Source organism: Drechmeria coniospora, chromosome 03 (assembly GCF_001625195.1).
Source record: "Drechmeria coniospora strain ARSEF 6962 chromosome 03, whole genome shotgun sequence".
In the NCBI taxonomy this organism is placed as follows: Eukaryota; Fungi; Ascomycota; class Sordariomycetes; order Hypocreales; family Ophiocordycipitaceae; genus Drechmeria; species Drechmeria coniospora.
In genome coordinates, this window is record NC_054391.1 from 3240122 (window position 1) to 3256904 (window position 16783).

Here is a 16783-nt window from a genome sequence, read left to right on the forward strand (position 1 = left end):
AGGTACTGTGGCACATTCAAAGAGCTCTAGGCGTAGCTCGTCACTGCAACAAATCATCCATCGCCTCCTTCTCCTCCATCACCTCGCCCTCGTCTCCGCGACCCGTCCCTCATTCCACAACCTCGAGTCCGCCATGTCGACAATTGCTTCCCCCCGTGACCGCTCCGTCACACCTCTTCGTCGCTTGCCCTCGGCTGGCAACACGCCCACATCGTCCTCGCGACCCTCCCTCGACGGCGGTGCCCCTGCGGCATCGCCTGCCAGCACGGCCAACCCTGGCCAGGCGGCTGCCCCCAAGCGCTCCAACCGAGCCGCCCTCCGCGAGTATTACAACATCAGTGCTGCGGAATCCACAGAGGCCGCGGCCGCTTCGACGCAGATAGCACGGATCGAGGTGCCAGATTCCGAGGTGCCCGCGAGCGATCTCGATGTGGCCGACTTCGACGCCAGCGCGTACGTCGACAAAGTCATGGCCACCTGCGGCCTCGAGGACCTGCTGCGGCTGTACACCCAGGTTGTCGGCGAGGTGAGGGCGTTGGATGCGGAGAAAAAGGCGCTGGTGTACGATAACTACAGTAAACTCATCGCCGCTACGGAGACGATCAGAAAGGTAGACGATGATTCCCACTCCACCACCTGGCTCCTCCCGAACATGGTGCTACGCTGCCGCTGCGAGCGGTGCACTACATGGACGAGGGCTGACGAGCTTTCCCAACCTCTAGATGCGCGCGAATATGGACCCTCTGAACCCCATGGCCTCGACGCTCGACCCCGCCATCGCCCAGATCTACAGCGAAGCAGCTTCGATACGAGATTTGGCGCGCCAGACCGTCCCGCCCCCAGACTCTGACGCGGGCAAGCAGAGAGCCGACAGGGCACGGAGGCAAAGGACAGCAGAGCTCGCCAAGGAGGTTGTCGCCACCCTGCCGCGGTTGCGTGAGCTCGCCAAGCGAGGCAGCCTGGTCGAGGCAAGGAGGCAGTGGGAGCTCCCCAGGCGGCTGCTGGCGTCATGGAAAGAGAGGGGCGTGGGGGGTGACGACGTGGCGAACCTGATGGAGGAGGGCGACGCCATCGTGAGAGCGACCCGGGAGCCGACGAGGGAGCCCGCAACGGAGAGGACATCGACCAACAGCCGGTAGGACGGATAGGAGACGGGATCGCTCGCTTACTCACGCTTTGCCAGCACGGCTCTGCCGCTCCCCGCGGCTTCAGCCTTTCACGACAGATGATGCCGACGGTGCAGATGTGACTCCGTCATGTGTCTATTCGCTACCTATCACCGCTACGCCAGCTCCGTCACATCCAGAATCTTGAACGGATCCTGATCGTACTCGCTCAGCACAACCTCGGCCTCGGGTTCGACCATCCTGAGCTCGGCCTCGAGCGTCGGCCGCAGGACCTCGTTCAGGAAGCCCCTCTCCGAGTTGCTGTGGAAGACTTGGACGAGCGTCCGGCCCTGCTGGATGGCCCTCAGCGCCGAGTGGTGGCTCGTCTCGCCCGTGACGAGCAGGTCGACGTCGGCCCCCTTGAGTACGTCGTAGCCGCTGCCGGCGCAGACGGCAAAGCTGCGGACTGCCGTCGTCTGCACGTCGGCGCCAACGGGGCTGGCGACCATGACGTGCCGTAGGCCTCCAAGCTTCTCCGCGAGCCGCTTAATGATTTCGGTCAGCGGCACGGGTGCGTCAAAGTGGCCGACGGCGCCATAGCCTGCGGGGGGGTCGGAAGCGGCCGAGCAGGGAATGGCGACCGACCGGGCGCTCTGATGCGGTCCGGAAACGACATCGGCAAGCCAGGAGTTGAGGCCTTTGGGCGCCGCATCGACAGCCGTGTGAGGGCAATAGACGGCAATGCCGGCGGCGGCGAGGCGCAGGAGCGTTGCTTGCTGCGCGTCTTTGTGTGTGATGGACTTCAGGCCCGAGAAGATGAAGGGATCTGTGCCGCCATGTCAGTCAAGTCGCGTCAAGTCGCGAGGCCTTCCATTGAAGGAAGAAAGACTGCACGGGCTGGTCGGTCGTACGGTAGCTCACGATGACACTGACGCCCTGGCGGATGGCATCGACGGCTACCTGGTAGGTGAGATCGTTGGTCACCAGCACCTTGGGCTTCGTGCCCTCCGCTTCAGTGTTATCGACAAGAAGCCCAACGTTGTCCCATGAGCGATCAGCGAGCTCCTCGGGGTATCTATCGTTTCGCCCACACACGGTCAGCGACGGCGGGCCACAGCTAGACGGACTTGAGCCATGCTTGGGCAGCTCCCGGCGCACGGCCGAATGACGGGAACACTTGCAGCTGCTTCATAGCCTTCACGACGAGCTGCGTAAAGCCTGACGGCTTCGCCTGCCAAGCACCCCACGCGCCGGCCGCAGACATGCTGTAGGCGGAAGTCGAGTGTCGGGGGGGGATCGGAGACAGCGAGCGACGGGGTCGGCGTGCAATCGGCGACGATGTGAGCAGCAGCGGCGCCGAGATGGTCGGATAGTGATGGTCTTGGCCAGCAGGCGATGCCGTGGATATGGCTGTGGCCGTAGCTGTAGAAGGAGCTGCAGCTGAAGCTATAGCTTTGGCACCTGCCAGGGAGGACTTGATTCCGTGTCGTGCGATCCAGAGATGATGAACGCGTCCAATGGATCTCATAGCCACTCGAAACGTTGTTGGTATGGATGGTAGAACGGGCAGGGGGATGCCGGTATTTATTTCATCCGGTCGAGTGTGCGCCTTGCCTGATACATCGTGCAGCAGTAGAAGCGGCTTTGTGAGGATGAAGCCCAGAGTGCATACATCACCTAATCGATAAACGGTTCCCTGCTGACGTAACGTCAAGGTCGTTGTGTGTTTTGCACCTACAGTAAAGTATTGATTCTTACTTGCACGGAGTAACAGCACAGTACAGAGTATTGCAGTCAGTATTAAGTAGGAGGGAGGTACAGCAATAAATAACAGTGAAGAGCTAGCTCACGTCTGCTGCTCCAAGGTCTAGTGCAACAGTTGGAATTCAACTTTACCTCTATCCATCCGAACAAGCACATTCTTCATCTTCTTTTTTTTTCCCTTTTTCATCGTATCCAGCCAACTGTTGGGCTAGTTCAGGTGACGTCGAAAAATCAACGGTGCCAGCAAACCCCACAATCGACGCATCTAATCAATCATCGTGAAATCACATTCGAGACATTGGCGACGGAAGGAAACCTTCAGCCCCTCCGCCCGCTCCATCACTTCATCACGGCAACAGCCCACCCCCCGACAATGGCCCAGATCACAGACGGCAGTCTACGTGCCATTATCACGGAGCGCCTGCAGGCAGCCCACGTTGAGGTGACCGACATGTCCGGTGTGTCCCCCTCCAGTTGCCAGCCAGGCTATGGCGAGTCCCAACCCCGGCTGGGGCCTCGATCAACGGTTTCGCTAACGCAGCACCGTACCGTTCCCGCAGGCGGCTGCGGTCAAGCATTCTCGGTCCTCATCGTCTCCCCGCAGTTTCAAGCTCTCTCCTCCCTCAAGCGCCACCGCCTCGTCAACGCGGCCCTCAAGGAGGAGATTGCCTCCATCCATGCCTGGACAGCTCGGTGCCAGACCCCCGACGAGTGGGAGCGAGACAAGGCCAAGGCCGGTCCCTCCATGGAGGGCACGGTGGGTGGGCAGGTCGATGGGACGCTGGAATAGTGGTACGGCTGGACGCCGCGCCAGCCCCGTGCTCGTCGGCACACTGGCAGCTTCGATCGGACTTGATACCTTGGCATCGGACTGCTGCCGCACTTGTACGACAAGTCCCAAACGTCTTTAGGCAAGCGAGAGCATACGGCGCCATGTTGCTGTTGCTTGCATTTGGTCAAATTTGAGCTACCTGCCGGCGGCACCGCTCCACCCACCATTCGCCGCCCAGAGACCAGAGACCAGCCGTCTACAGCAAACCCAACAAGTCGTCGCTATCTTTCTTCGGCGCGTGCGAACCTTGAGCATTCTGAAGTTGCATCGCCGGAGGCAGTGGCGCGTTCGACTGCGCCGCACCAAAGTCCAACGTCTCAAACCCGCTCATCAAGTCGCCCATTCCACCACCGCCGGCGCTGGCGCTTCCCTCGGGCCCTGCCCCGTTACTGCCGCTGCCTAGGGCAGGAGGGGCGCCAAACATGCTCATCATGTCAGCCATGCCTCCGGACGGACTGGCCATCCGATCGGGCGTTGCCGTCCTGCTCTGCTCCTCCTGGGACGCCGGTGCGGCGCCATCGAAGTCGATGTCGAGGAGGTTTTCGATGTTGTTTTGCGAGGCGCCGCCGCTCGCGCCTGTTGCCGTTGCCATCGACGCTGCGATGGGGTTCTCCTCGGCATCTTGCCGCTGCTCTTGGAGCGCCGCCCTTTGAATCTCGTCGGCGCCGAACCGACCCTTGCCAACAAAGGACTCGGGTGGTTTGTGGTACACCGAGGCGAGCGTCGACAACTCTGTCAGCAGCTGCTCCAGCAAGGCGGTAGGCAGCGTCGTCATGGTCGTGGAGATTGTCGGTTTTTGTGATAGAACGATAGACTATGCAAACGTTAGCAGCCGGTCGAGCCAAGCTTGGTCCGTTGTGCTCGTCACCTTGGCGACGTCCAGATCTCCGGAGAGCAGACGCCAGTACACGTAGGCACGGTCTCGAATGTCGGGGTTGTCATTCTCGACCGTGGCAGCTTGTAGAACTTTTTGAACGAGACCCTGCGTGTTGCCTGGCTTCTTCAGGAACAACTTGACGACGGCAGTCAAGATTTGCAGTTGCGTCTGCATGCGCTTGGTGAGTCACGCGACCGCGGGCAGAGACTTTTGCGGAAGCATACCTGGGTGAACTCCTCCAAGAATGCCTCGACAAACCCTTCGAGGATGGCATCGGCATTGCCAATCTTCTCCGCGTACTCCCCAACGATCCAGATGAGAGACCCGCGGGCTTCCGGTTCGTCCAAGTCGTCAATGTGCTCACACAGCGTCGGAATCACTCCCTCGTAACCAGGGTACTTTCGCAAGATGTCCTTGATGACAACGACAACTTCCTGGACGACGTAGTTCACTTTGGTTGACATGAGATCCTCGAGCGCTTGAACGCATTTGGCGCTGGAGCTCTCGATCTTGATGGCGACTTGGCCGATGGCCTTGACTGCTCTCCGGACAAAATCCATGTCGACTTCCAACGCGTACTCCTTCAACTCGGCCAAAAGCTGCTCAAAGTTCTTCTCGTTTGCTATCCTGACCATGATTTCGAGCTTCTGCAGTTTCACGTACGGCGGATCGTTGTATTTGCAGAAGAACACGCGCAGTTCTTTGTGGAGAATATCGGGCTTGGCCTGGAGAAGGAGGTCGATGTTTCGCAAGGCGACGTACTGCACTTCGGGCGCCGAGGCGACCAAGGTGACTGGTCAGGTACCTGTCAGCACGGGACGGCCAAGAACGCAAAAGCTCGAGAGTTGACGAACCTAGTGGCGGTGCCATTTTCTTGAGGTGGGATCGGGCCAGCTCTGGGCTGACAGATCTCATGTGGGTGAAGACGACCTTGATGGCGGCCAAGACAACGCTCGGGTTGACGTGTTGAAACTGCGGCACGACCCGTTCGCAAATATGCTCCGCCTCCTTGGCATCTGCGGACTGGTAGTCGGCGAGCGTGCTCAGGATGGTGATTCTTCCCCATTCCGTACATTCGTTCAAGGCCAGGAGAAGCTTCTTGAGCGTCGCCGGGGTGATGATCAAAGCTCGCGTCTCGGGCGCCGTGTCGGAGATTTCCGCCAGCGCTTGGACCGAGTTGGCGACAACCATGGGATTTGGGTCTCCGATCAGTTCCTGCAGCGTTTCCAGGAACCCGTTTTCTATGCACATGGACGGGTTCAAATCGAACAGCTTGGCGACGCAGATGGCGGCCGTCTTGCGCACGTAGGGCGACTCGTCTCGTAGCGTCTTCCGCAACGGTTCCTCCATGTAGTCCACCATCTTGTCCACACGGATGCAGCCCATGGTGCGGATCGCCAGCGCTCGTATCAGTGGGTTGGGATCTTCGGAGTCTTGTACAAACGTGTTCACGGCGAGAATACAAAGGTCCGGGTGTGATTTGGCGTAGTTCCTATCCAGCGTCAACCTTGAGCCACGGGGAGAGCGAGGGCGCCGTCGCAGAAGCCTACATTAAATATAGATATACCAGCTTCTTCTGGTCCAAGTCGGCCGTGGCAATATTCTTCAGGACGTCGGGGAACAAGGCGGAGACATCCTTGCCGAGCGTCATGGCCATGATGGTCTTCTGGATCGACTCCTTCCGCTCGTAGGCATACTGAGAGACCAGGCCCGCCCGGAGCTCAAAGGTCTCGCCTTTTCGGGGCACGGCAAAGGCGCCTCGAATGCGATTGACAGCCATCTTCTTCGGATTGGAGAAATCGGGGGGGAGGGGTGGTGACACGAGGAAGCGATCGACGGCGACGGCGGAGAGCGCCTCGGCAAGCGTGGGAGAGGCTCTGTGCACCCCGTGCGAGTTGTAGGTGTCGTCCTGGCCCAGGTTCTGCCTGATGACAGGAAAGAGGGAGTAATGCGTGCAGGCAGAGCAAGTTGGGAGACTGATGAAGATGGGCGTGGACGATCTCGCCAAGAGCTGGCAGCAGCAAGAGCACAGGGGCCTAGTGAGAAGGCGCCAATCGGGTTAGTGTCCAGCACTATCGTCGTTGCTCTTGAGCTAGTCAGGTGACCGACTAATGCCTAACCCAGTCATCTAGGTATCCACTAGGTGAGAAGCAGCACCGCTTCAATACTCAAATACGGAGTACATGTACTCCGTACTTGATTAAGTATGTAAGTAAGTACTCCGTGCTAAGTACTGTAATGATACTTACAAGTACGGAGTACTCCGTACTCCGTTCAGTGCGGAATATTTACCGGAGGTGCATGTACCGCGGTACCTCACAATGCACTGTGCTGGGTACTGTACGTACTTATCCTACAAAGAAGCCTCCATGTCTCCTATTGAAGGATAATTGTTTGCCAGTCGCAACTCATCTTTTACCTGCAACATGCGTGCAGTGTGATGGTCAGATACCATGGCAAGCCGTTTGCTGTTGCTACATAATCACACAGCGCATTAATTCGAGGCGAAATCATCGAATCTGACCGTGTTGCCATACTGTCTGCGGAGCATCCATCGACGAGCCTCCCCACACAAAATGGTAAGTTCCCGCCAACGCTGCATTCGGATTCACCCCTAGCTAGCCAGCTAACGGACACGGTGAACAGGCCAACTTTCCCAATCTCCGCAGGCTTTTTATCGAGGCTAGAACGGACGATGAAGAGAGGGAGGTCTCGAGAAAGGCAGTGTGTGGTTTCCATTGCCCTCCCAAGCCAACCCCGTTGCTGACATTGGCCAGTTCTATCATGCCGTGCTCTTCATGGGCTCGGTAGCCATCATCAGTTTGATTGCGCAGAAACTGAATGCGGCGAAATGACGCACGATACTCGATACCTAGAACTATCATTCTTCGTCAATGTCATCGTCCGCTTCCACCTTTGTCTGCCCGTCAGTCGTTGCCCTGGCCTCCTGCTTCCTCCACAAGCGAGCTAGAAATTCGTTCGTGCTAGCTTCATCGATACCTTTATCCTCCCTCCTTTTCAGGAACCGGGGAAATCTCAAGCTCAGGCCTCGCTCGTCGCTTACGAGGCCAATTGCCGCCCTGTAGGTTGGGCTCAGTGTAATATCGGCAAACGCTGTTTCCCAGACTTCCTGTGGCTCGAACCACACATCGGGACCGGGGCCGGTATACTCGACATAACTCGGCTTCAGCGTTCGAGTGTTTTTGCACTCCCCGCTTACCTTGCCATCATCGTAAAACTCCTTGTTTGCCTTGTAGAAGGCGTCGGTGAAGCCGGAGATGCATTTGCAGACAACTTCGAGCATGCCACTCTCCTCATTACGCACGGCGAGCAGTATGGGTGACCACCACTTCGCCTTCCGCCCTTGTCCATGCCAGCCAGCCACAGGTATCAGATCCAATGTTTCAAAGCAGGAGTTGTAATCTTTTTTCACCTTTAGCCATGCGTCAAGCCGTTTGTCGGGCTCATACGTGGCTAGGAGGGCTTTTCGCCGACCCTTCACTCTCTTTTCTTCGCCTTCTCCTGTGGCTGCCGCTGCTATGTTACTCTTCTTCGACTTGGACCTCGATTTGGGCAGCAGCAGTTTCTCTCCGTCTGCAGCTAGCCGAACTTCTGCATCTCCGGCGCAGAGTACGTCGGGCACGGACAAGTTGTCAAGGATCTTGACCATGATGCCTTCGCATTTGCTCTCCGTGGCCGACTTGAAGAACTCCAAGACATTTTCGGAATCTCCCGATGTAGCATCGAGGCTCCTCACCCAAGTAAAACGGTGAGGAACCTCGATAAACAAGGAGCGCAGCAGTTCTCTTCGCTCCCGAAAGGGACGATCGAGGAGGGGCTGTCCGTTGAGATACATGAGATCAAATGCGAAGAAGCATACATCGATCTTGATGCTTCCGATGGCGACATCTTTTCGTGCGCGATTTGTGAGTGTCTGAAAATTTTTGAGATCACCGGATTCTCGATCAATGGCGACGACTTCGCCTTCCATGATGAAGCTGCTGACGCCCGAGCCTCGAATCGTGGGCACCAATTCGACGAGATCGGGATACTTTTCCGTCATGAGTTCCAGATGCCGGGAAAAGATGGACACGGTGCCCTTCTCGTCGCAATGCACCTGCGCTCTTTGCCCGTCGTATTTAAACTCGCAAGCGAAGTCACGCCCTTGAAGTTTGGTCAGCATCTCCGACAAGTCCCGTGTGATGCTTCCCAGCATTGGCCGCAGCGGGATGTGGAGGGTTAAGCCACAGCGAACCAGCAACTCCTCCGTCACGCCAATCTCTAGAAGTACCGGGATGATGTCGTTGTAGTTGGGTCGTTTTGCAAAGCAGGCCTTGACAAGCTCCTCGGGTCTGCTCCAGACTTCAGCTAGTTCCTCCTTCTTTAACTTGGCAAGTTCAGAAGTTGGCTGCAGTTGGAAGTCGGCCCCAGGTGGTCGAGATAGCAAGAATGCCCTTGAGAGCGCAATGAGCATGGTTGTTTTGACGGCGCCGATTCTCAGCTAAGCAGAGTTAGCCAACATCAGAGGAGGACGCGTATGGGGAGTCAGCCGTACATGTTGGCACAGTGTCCGAACGATGAATCGGCTCTCTTCGCCTCCTCTCGCATCTTGAAGCATTCGATCCACAATGCGTTGCTTCGCTTCATTGCTTCCTTGCCCTTGGGTTGTGGCAATCTTGGTCAATGACTGATAGACATCCTTGATGGTGAGTGGCTTTGGTTTTCGGAGTGTGAAGCTTTGCTTCTTCTTGGCCTCGAAAGCGACATCTCCAGCGTCACCGTGCTTGTCGTATATGGCTTTCAATGTCCGATTGTCAAGACCGCATACTTTTCTAAGGGCTTTGGAGATGGCCGACCCTCCTAGACCGAGTTCCAAAGACTTATATGGCGGAGATATTGAGTTGGTAGCAAGCCAAACCTGCTCGCGTCAGAAGCGTTGATGTTGACGGCAACGCAGCCAGAGGAACTTACGGCTGGCAGCAGACTCGAAGGATCTCCTTCAATTAGCAGTCTCAAACAATTAACAAGAGTGTCCACGATTTTGATGCGACTCGTCGTCGCACCAACCAACACAAAGCAGCGGGTGAGCAAGCCATACGACGCATGTCCGTCCAAACTCGACCAAGCCTGTACCAATTGCGGTATATATTTTGACGGCTCAAAGGAAAGTGGCGATTCATCAAGCGGGAGAGAGGAAGTGAGGATATCTTCGGCCGTGCCAGTGGATTGAAGTGTGAGAATAGTGTCCGGCTTCCCGGCCGTCGATCGCGCCGCTTCTTCCTGCTGTATCAAAGCAGGACTGGTCACAGATTTTGGCTTTTCATGTAATTCAGGACCTTGACTTGACAAATTTGAACGATCCTCCTTAGCACCCGTTTCGCTTTGGGATCCGGACCAGGTTTCTCGCGTCACCTCTCGGTCGAATTCGGCCTGCAGCTTGCGAGCCAGTTCCTCGTCCGTAAGCTGGGTAGAGATACCACTCGGTTCTCCATCGTCAACTGGAATCTCAGTGTGTATGTCACTCTTCTTCTGTTTGGAAAAGAAGTACTCGAGCCCCTTGGGCTCCGAAAGTCCAGGCTTGGTACCATTGTTGAGCTTCCTCTTCTTAACTGGACTGGGCATGAAGGGCAAGACTGGAACTTAAAGTACCCTCGAGGGCAGTCCCGAAGAAAAAGGCAGAGAGGGGCCGATGCGCAGTGTCCGGCACGGCCCAAACGAGATTGTCGGGCGGACGCGAGATGGATGACGATGTCAACGCGATGCCACGTGACCACGTCATTATGACTGTGACGGCTCTTGCCATACGCATCGGACCTCACTCCCCAGCCCCATTTTCCGCTAAGCCCCTTTGAGTGCGCACAACCGACACCACACAATCGCGAAAACTTCCCCTTACCCCACCAGAACGAACCTCACCGCAACTCACGGATTCCCCTTCGACCTCATCCAGCGCCTTGATCCCAAATACCGACAAGATGAACGGGGACGATCCGCCCGAGCGGCCCGAGTATGTTACCAACATCATCAACGGCCTCGAACGCTACAACCCCGAGGCCGTCGTCTCCCTGGAGACGTACCTCACGGAACAGTGCGAGCAGAAGTTCTGCGACTGCAATGCCAACCGGACGCTGTTGAAGCTGTAAGTGGGCGCGCCCTGCTGCTGCATTTTATACGCGCGGTTCGATTGTTATTTGTACTCTGCCGGGCCAATCTTCTGATGATCAGATGTCAACGTTTCCTATTACCTGAATGCGACGGGGTCTCCATGATCCTTATCCACTCGTGAAGTCATCTTTATTTTTCTGATACGCCTCATGCTCCCTGTTTGCGACGATCAGTTTTTTTTTTGGAAGACACAGGCGCTAACAAGATGTGTGTGCGTACGTGCTCTGCAGGTATCAGCTCAATCCCGACCGCATCAAGGATGAGGTGGTAACCAACATTCTCGTCAAGGCCATGACGCAGTTCCCCTCGGCGCAATTCTCTCTCGCCCTCCACCTCATCAACCCTGCTGCCGCCGCATCCGGCGAACTCCACGAGGCTGTGACCAAGCTGCGCACTCTCAATTCGCAACTCGAGGGGTCCCAGTACACGCAGTTTTGGGCCAACGTCGACGGCGACGATCTCTGCGCCGACCTCATCGCCGACATCTCCGGATTCGAGGACCTTGTCCGACACCGTATCGCCCACCTCATATCCCAGGCCTTCCGCGAAGTCAAGCTCACGCACCTCGAGTCATGGCTCGGTCTGAGTGAAGATGCCACCAAGAAGTTTATTACCGACGTCTGCGGCTGGAGCGTCGACGGCGAGGGCAACATCAAGATCCCTTCCAACCCGGAGAACGAGGCCAAGAAGGCGGAAATCCGCGAGGATGTCAACGTGGATCAGTTTGCGCGGGTGATCCGCAGGTCTTGGGAAGAGACGGTATGAGCGATGAAGAACGGACACAAGGTGGGCATCTTGGCCATTGGAGCAGGGAGGGCATTTACGCCGGTCCACGATATGCAAAGCAATAGGGCGAATGGCCGGGGCACGATGTGGGGGACCAAAATTCATCTTGGCGTTTCATGGGAACATGTCATTAAAAGCGATAGTGATCTAGAGAGGGCGTAGAATGGCAATCTTGACGATCGTATCTGGGGTAGCGGTCTCGTCCGTATCGTGAGCGAGGTCTATTGTCGGAGCAAATAGGTGGAACAAGGAATATAATTATGCTTATTATTCCTTGGACAGCTCCTCCCATTGGACACCCACCCACTCCTCGAGGTATCCTGCCACACCCTTCGCTGCTTGCCTCGGCGCACAATCCTTCTCACAGACGCCGACGATGACAGTCCCCCACTCCATTCCCTCCAAATCCATCTCGTCGGCCTCGAGCTCGGCGATGGCATTAGGTGTCAGCTGCACCTCGAACGTCCTCCTGGCGCCGCAGTTGCCGCAACCAGGAAGGGTGCCCTTGGCAAACTTGTCGGCGACGGCGTCCGTCTTGGAGTAGAGGAGAGGCGTGCCGGCGAACTCGTAGCGGATCACCTGGTCCGGATTCTGAGCGAGACGGTCGGCGAACTTTTGGAAGGTGGCATCCATGGATGACTCAAAGGCCTCACGGTCGAGGATGGACGGCTCCTCGGCGTCGGCGTCTTCGATGCGCACATTGGCCGGCGTCTTTTCCGGCGTTTGGTCCAGCGTTTCGTAGTCGGCCTCGGAAAGGTAGAGCGTCGGGTACGGTCGAGGCAGGGAGTCGCTGTCTGGCCAGGATTCGCTTGGAATGGGCGACGGCTGGGGCCATGTTTGGCCGGCGGGAGCGTTGAGGGAGAGGGATTCGGCAAAAGTCTTTGACAGAGTCGCGGTTGACCGTACCGAGGGCGCCTCCTTGGTGCTCTGCTCGGGAGCGGCGGCCGAGGAGTGAGACGAGGCAGAACTAAATGGGTTCGCTGAGCCGGAGGACAGGCCGGAGGACGCATTGGATGAGTCGGTATTGCTGGCAAAGGGGTTTCCGCCACTGGCGCCGCCTCCCCAGGTCTTTGCTCCGAACAGCGATTCTCCGAGTCCCGACGCCGATGCGGCGCTCGTTGTAGGTTTCGATTTCTCGTGCTGCACTGCACTCTCATCCACATCCATCGCCGTCCCCTTCGGCGCAGGCACTTCGTCTTCCCACACCCGCACAGCCCGCAAGACGCGAATACTACCTTCTTTGCGCCGACAAGAGCTTTTGCGGCAAGCGAAGACGTAGAGGCGCCGCTCGTGGCCGGGGAATCGTTCTGGCAGCTCGCCGTTGAGCTGCAGCAGCAGCGCCATCAGCTCCTGGCATCCTCTGCATCGCGCCAACGCTGCTGAAGGTGCTTGGTTGCTCTCGATCCAATCCTATCCAACACCTCTGGTCAGCGGCAAACAAGTGACGAGGAAGCGTGTGGCCAGGCACTGAAGGCAACACATACCGGACGACCGCCCAGTTTGCTGATGATGTCCTCATCGGCATCCCTCGAGGCATATCCCAAGAGCACGCTCGTCTCCGTGTACTCCCCCTCTGTCGAATCAGAGTCGTATTCGATAGGCATGGCGCGAGCTCTTGTTTGTGGTTTGAGTCGAAGAAGCACGGCTGGCTGGTGCTGTTTGGAGGGGTCAATTTTTTTTGGTCGTCGGTGCAACTTCATGCGGGGCACCTACTTGGGTCGTTGCACGCCATTCCAAGCACTTGGGTGCTCCAATACTCTGACCACTCCCTAGTAGATACTAACTGTACTCTTACTCGTACTCCCGTGCCTGGAATAATGACTGCACTCAAATCGTCGTATGACTCCTAATAGGAGATACTATTACTAGGTGGTAGGCTGGTATAAGCCGCCATACGTTGAGACAACCATGGGGAGGCCGAGATGCACGAGTAGCGTGCCGGTGGGCTTCTGATGACTTTGGACTGCGCCGACTGGATATTTCCAAAAGGAATATCTGCAACTACGACTCGAGATATTTGACAATGGCACGCGTAACAGTTGTTGCGCGTCATCGTTCGGTCAAGAAAATAGAATTTTGGTATTCACACCACAGCATACTCCGCTACAGTTTACATGTGATCATCGGGCCCATCCATGCCTGGACCTGGACCGGCTGCCCTACCCATCTGTCTAGCCTTCAACATCTCATCGCAGAGCAACAGGTTGGAGGCGATACCTGCGCTGGATGCGATGGCGTTTCTCATGACACGGAATGAGTCGAAGACGCCCGCCAGCTCAGGGTCCATCGGGAGACCCGTCTCGAGGTCCAGGCCGGCAACATCGCCGTCGTTTAGCGCATCCCTCATGGCCGCAACTGCAAGCAATCGTTAGCAAGACGAACCTTTGGTCAGAACTAACGGGAGTGGGGGTGGGGTAGGAACGTACGAGCATCCTGGACGTCGTGGCCAGCGTTGGCCGCCAGCGTCTTGGGGATGACGAGCAGGGCATCGGCAAAGGCCTCGACACCCCACTTCGCCTTGCCCTTGACGGAATTCGAAAAGGCATCGCTCTTCAGGTGACGGGCACAGGCGACCTGGAAGGCGCCGGCGCCGGGCACGACGCTCTTGTCGACAATCATGTTGTAGACGCTCCTCAGGCCGTCGCGGACGGCATCCGAGACCTGGGAGATGGTGTGCTGGTTCGGGCCCTTGATCAGGAGCGTGACCGACTTTGCATCCTTGACCTCCTCGACAAAGGTGTACTTTTCCTCGCCGAGCGTCTGCTCGTAGACGAGGCCGGCCCAGCCAAGCGCCTCGGCCGTCAGATCGTCGACGCTGTTCTGGGCGACGCCGCCGCAGACGAGCTGCAGCCGCTCCATGTTTCTGCGCTTGGCCCGTCGCAGGGCGAGGATGCCGTTCTTGGCCAAGACGTCGAGCGACAGGGGGTCGATGCCCTTCTGGTTGATGATGACAAAGTTCTTCTTGCCGTCGGCGCCGCACAGCTCCTGCTTGAGCTCGACAATTTTCTTCAGCTTGGCGTCGATGAAGCGGCGCTCGCTCTCGACGAGCTTGTCGCGCTGGTCGGCGCTCGAGTAGAAGAAGCCCGAGTTGATCTCCGTCTTCTCGTACTCGAGGCTGACGTTGAGGGTGAGGATGTAGCAGTTCTCGAGCCGCTTCGGCATGTCCGGGTGGCGGGCGCCGTGGTCGAGGGCGAGGCCGCGGATGAGCTGCGTGTCGGCGGCCGTGCGGTGCTGCATCTTCATAATCTCCACCATGTGCAGGTCGGGCTTGGCCGGCGCTTGGTAGATGGCGAGAACGGCGTCGACAATGTCGGGCGTGAGCTTCGCCGCGAGCGTCGAGTTGAGCTTCGTCGCGAGGGACGTGCGGGCGACGCTGAGGAGCAGCTCACGGTCCACCTCTTTCGGCAGCTTGAAGGAGTCGAGGAACTTGAGGGCCTCGGTCTTGGCGATGTCGAAACCGTCGGTGATGACGCGGGGGTGCAGGCCCTCGGAGATGTGTCTGTCGGCCTGCTTCAAGAGTTCGCCGACGAGGAGGACGACCGAGGTGGTGCCGTCGCCGCAGATGTCGTCTTGCGCCGTCGCCGCCCGGGCAATCATGACGGCCGTCGGGTTCTGGATCTGCATCTCCCGCAGGAGGACGTTGCCGTCCTTGGTGAGCTTGATCTGCGAAGAATCGTCAGCCAAAGGCGCCCGAGGTCGGAAGCGCGTTGCATGCACGGGCGCAGAGGGCAGCGGCTACCTGTCCAGCACCGTCGACGAGCCTAGCGACGATTAGCATTCGAAGAAATCCACGACGCCGCGTGCAAGCTCACATCTTGATGGTGCCCAGAGGGCCCAGGTTGGACTTGAGGACATCCTGCAGGCCGACGCCGGCGTTGATGTTGACTTTGAGTGCTTCGGCCCTCCTCTGCACTCCGAATTAGCAGCTGGCGACGGCGAGGCGCCGCGACGATGCGGGGAAAAAATAACGAGAGAGAAAAGGAACGTACTCGGGACTCGGCCTTGGGGTTGAGGAGTTGCGCGGCCGACATGTTGACGATGCTGAGCTCGCGGGTTTTCAAGGACCAGAGCGTGGTCGTTTGGTGGTTCAGCCTCGATCAGGTCGGGTTTCACACTGGCAGTACATATGTATGTTGGCTTTGGCGGCTACGGCCCGCACGAAATCATGGCAAGGGGCACTTTTTTTCTGCCTGGAGCCTTTCCAGGGCGGTGTAGCTTCGGGGGAGGGGTGCTGGCACCAGCAAGTATCGTCGTACAGTGCATGCACTGTACTTACTTATGGAGAGCACAGTACTTGCAAACTAAAATCTTGTATTACCTAAGGCGTGAGTGAATACAGGGAACTGCCGATATTTATTATCACCATCAACTCCATTTTCATACGTACAACTACGGAGTACAGACCCGTTGAGCAGAACATAATCCGGTGATGACTCAAGTCAACCTGTTCTTCCGTATCACAGTTCATACTGCTAAGCGCTATAGAGATCACGCCTCATCGAGGTCATGGTTACCGCTACCGCTGCCAACTCAAGAGCAGCTGCTGCGACTTGGGGACCCGATTCTCATGGCATCTCCTCTCGCCGTCAACGGTAGAGAGTATACAATACTACCTCGCATCTCGCCTCATCCAAGTCTGAAAGCATTGGCATCTGGGCCTTGAGGGGTGCTGAAAGGTTCGCAGCCGACCTGTTTGTTGCCTGCCGCATGCAACGAGCTGATGTGGCGGGCGACTGGTGGTGTCAGCATGATGCGTCCAGACCCCATCGCTCGAGCGTTCGTGAAATGCATCATCGACAATTCGTACTGCTTTCTGTTATTACCAACTCACGGATGCAAGGGGATTCGACCAGGACATGCATCACTGACAAAAGCCCGAGGGAAATTTCGTACTGCTTTCTGCTGTTACCTACTCACGGATGGATGGGTATTCGACCAGGACATGAATCACTCACAAAAGCCCGAGGGAAATCCTTCACTTGATCGGCCAAGTCGTGCCAGTTTTGTCCCAATCAAGGTCGATTCATATTCTAAGATACCAACGTAACCCATGGAAACCCCAGATGCACGCAGGAACGGCCGAGTCGAGTCGAGTCGAGCCGAGTCGTAGAACCCGCCCCCGCTGCGGCAGCGCATTGGTCCCAAAAACATAAACCCGTTCGCCCTTGCACTGAAACTACTCCCCCAAAAAATTCTATCCTCCCCCCTAACCTAGATTCCCAATTCCTCCTTCCCCTATGGTACAGAAACAGT

General features: G+C 57.3%; 8 protein-coding genes across 8 annotated transcripts; 3 read left to right on the forward strand and 5 right to left on the reverse strand.

The window, feature by feature from the left end:
- Nucleotides 1-133: 133 nt before the first annotated feature.
- DCS_06709 (uncharacterized protein) lies at nucleotides 134-1139 on the forward strand (the record flags this gene model as incomplete). Its single annotated transcript, XM_040803997.1, has 2 exons — nucleotides 134-610; nucleotides 723-1139. The coding sequence occupies 2 exons, from the start codon at nucleotides 134-136 to the stop codon at nucleotides 1137-1139; spliced, it is 894 nt and encodes a 297-aa protein (XP_040654101.1).
- A 143-nt stretch (nucleotides 1140-1282) lies between these two features.
- Nucleotides 1283-2634, reverse strand: DCS_06710 (UPF0135 protein; the record flags this gene model as incomplete). Its single annotated transcript, XM_040803998.1, has 3 exons — nucleotides 1283-1932; nucleotides 2018-2181; nucleotides 2234-2634. The coding sequence occupies 3 exons, from the start codon at nucleotides 2632-2634 to the stop codon at nucleotides 1283-1285; spliced, it is 1215 nt and encodes a 404-aa protein (XP_040654102.1).
- A 609-nt stretch (nucleotides 2635-3243) lies between these two features.
- On the forward strand, nucleotides 3244-3660 carry DCS_06711 (BolA domain-containing protein; the record flags this gene model as incomplete). Its single annotated transcript, XM_040803999.1, has 1 exon — nucleotides 3244-3660. One exon carries the CDS (start codon nucleotides 3244-3246, stop codon nucleotides 3658-3660), a length of 417 nt encoding a protein of 138 aa, XP_040654103.1.
- A 238-nt stretch (nucleotides 3661-3898) lies between these two features.
- DCS_06712 (uncharacterized protein) lies at nucleotides 3899-6950 on the reverse strand (the record flags this gene model as incomplete). Its single annotated transcript, XM_040804000.1, has 6 exons — nucleotides 3899-4516; nucleotides 4571-4747; nucleotides 4804-5372; nucleotides 5434-6071; nucleotides 6130-6504; nucleotides 6937-6950. 6 exons carry the CDS (start codon nucleotides 6948-6950, stop codon nucleotides 3899-3901), a joined length of 2391 nt encoding a protein of 796 aa, XP_040654104.1.
- Nucleotides 6951-7460: 510 nt separating this feature from the next.
- DCS_06713 (DNA ligase I) lies at nucleotides 7461-10201 on the reverse strand (the record flags this gene model as incomplete). The annotated part of the gene is made up of 3 exons (XM_040804001.1): nucleotides 7461-9080; nucleotides 9135-9497; nucleotides 9551-10201. 3 exons carry the CDS (start codon nucleotides 10199-10201, stop codon nucleotides 7461-7463), a joined length of 2634 nt encoding a protein of 877 aa, XP_040654105.1.
- A 353-nt stretch (nucleotides 10202-10554) lies between these two features.
- Nucleotides 10555-11509, forward strand: DCS_06714 (eukaryotic translation initiation factor 3 subunit EifCk; the record flags this gene model as incomplete). Its single annotated transcript, XM_040804002.1, has 2 exons — nucleotides 10555-10718; nucleotides 10975-11509. The coding sequence occupies 2 exons, from the start codon at nucleotides 10555-10557 to the stop codon at nucleotides 11507-11509; spliced, it is 699 nt and encodes a 232-aa protein (XP_040654106.1).
- A 288-nt stretch (nucleotides 11510-11797) lies between these two features.
- Nucleotides 11798-13134, reverse strand: DCS_06715 (putative 20S rRNA accumulation protein 4; the record flags this gene model as incomplete). The annotated part of the gene is made up of 2 exons (XM_040804003.1): nucleotides 11798-12940; nucleotides 13015-13134. 2 exons carry the CDS (start codon nucleotides 13132-13134, stop codon nucleotides 11798-11800), a joined length of 1263 nt encoding a protein of 420 aa, XP_040654107.1.
- Nucleotides 13135-13640: 506 nt separating this feature from the next.
- On the reverse strand, nucleotides 13641-15561 carry DCS_06716 (putative CCT6-component of chaperonin-containing T-complex; the record flags this gene model as incomplete). The annotated part of the gene is made up of 5 exons (XM_040804004.1): nucleotides 13641-13885; nucleotides 13957-15193; nucleotides 15270-15291; nucleotides 15343-15437; nucleotides 15520-15561. 5 exons carry the CDS (start codon nucleotides 15559-15561, stop codon nucleotides 13641-13643), a joined length of 1641 nt encoding a protein of 546 aa, XP_040654108.1.
- Between the last annotated feature and the right edge of the window lie 1222 nt (nucleotides 15562-16783).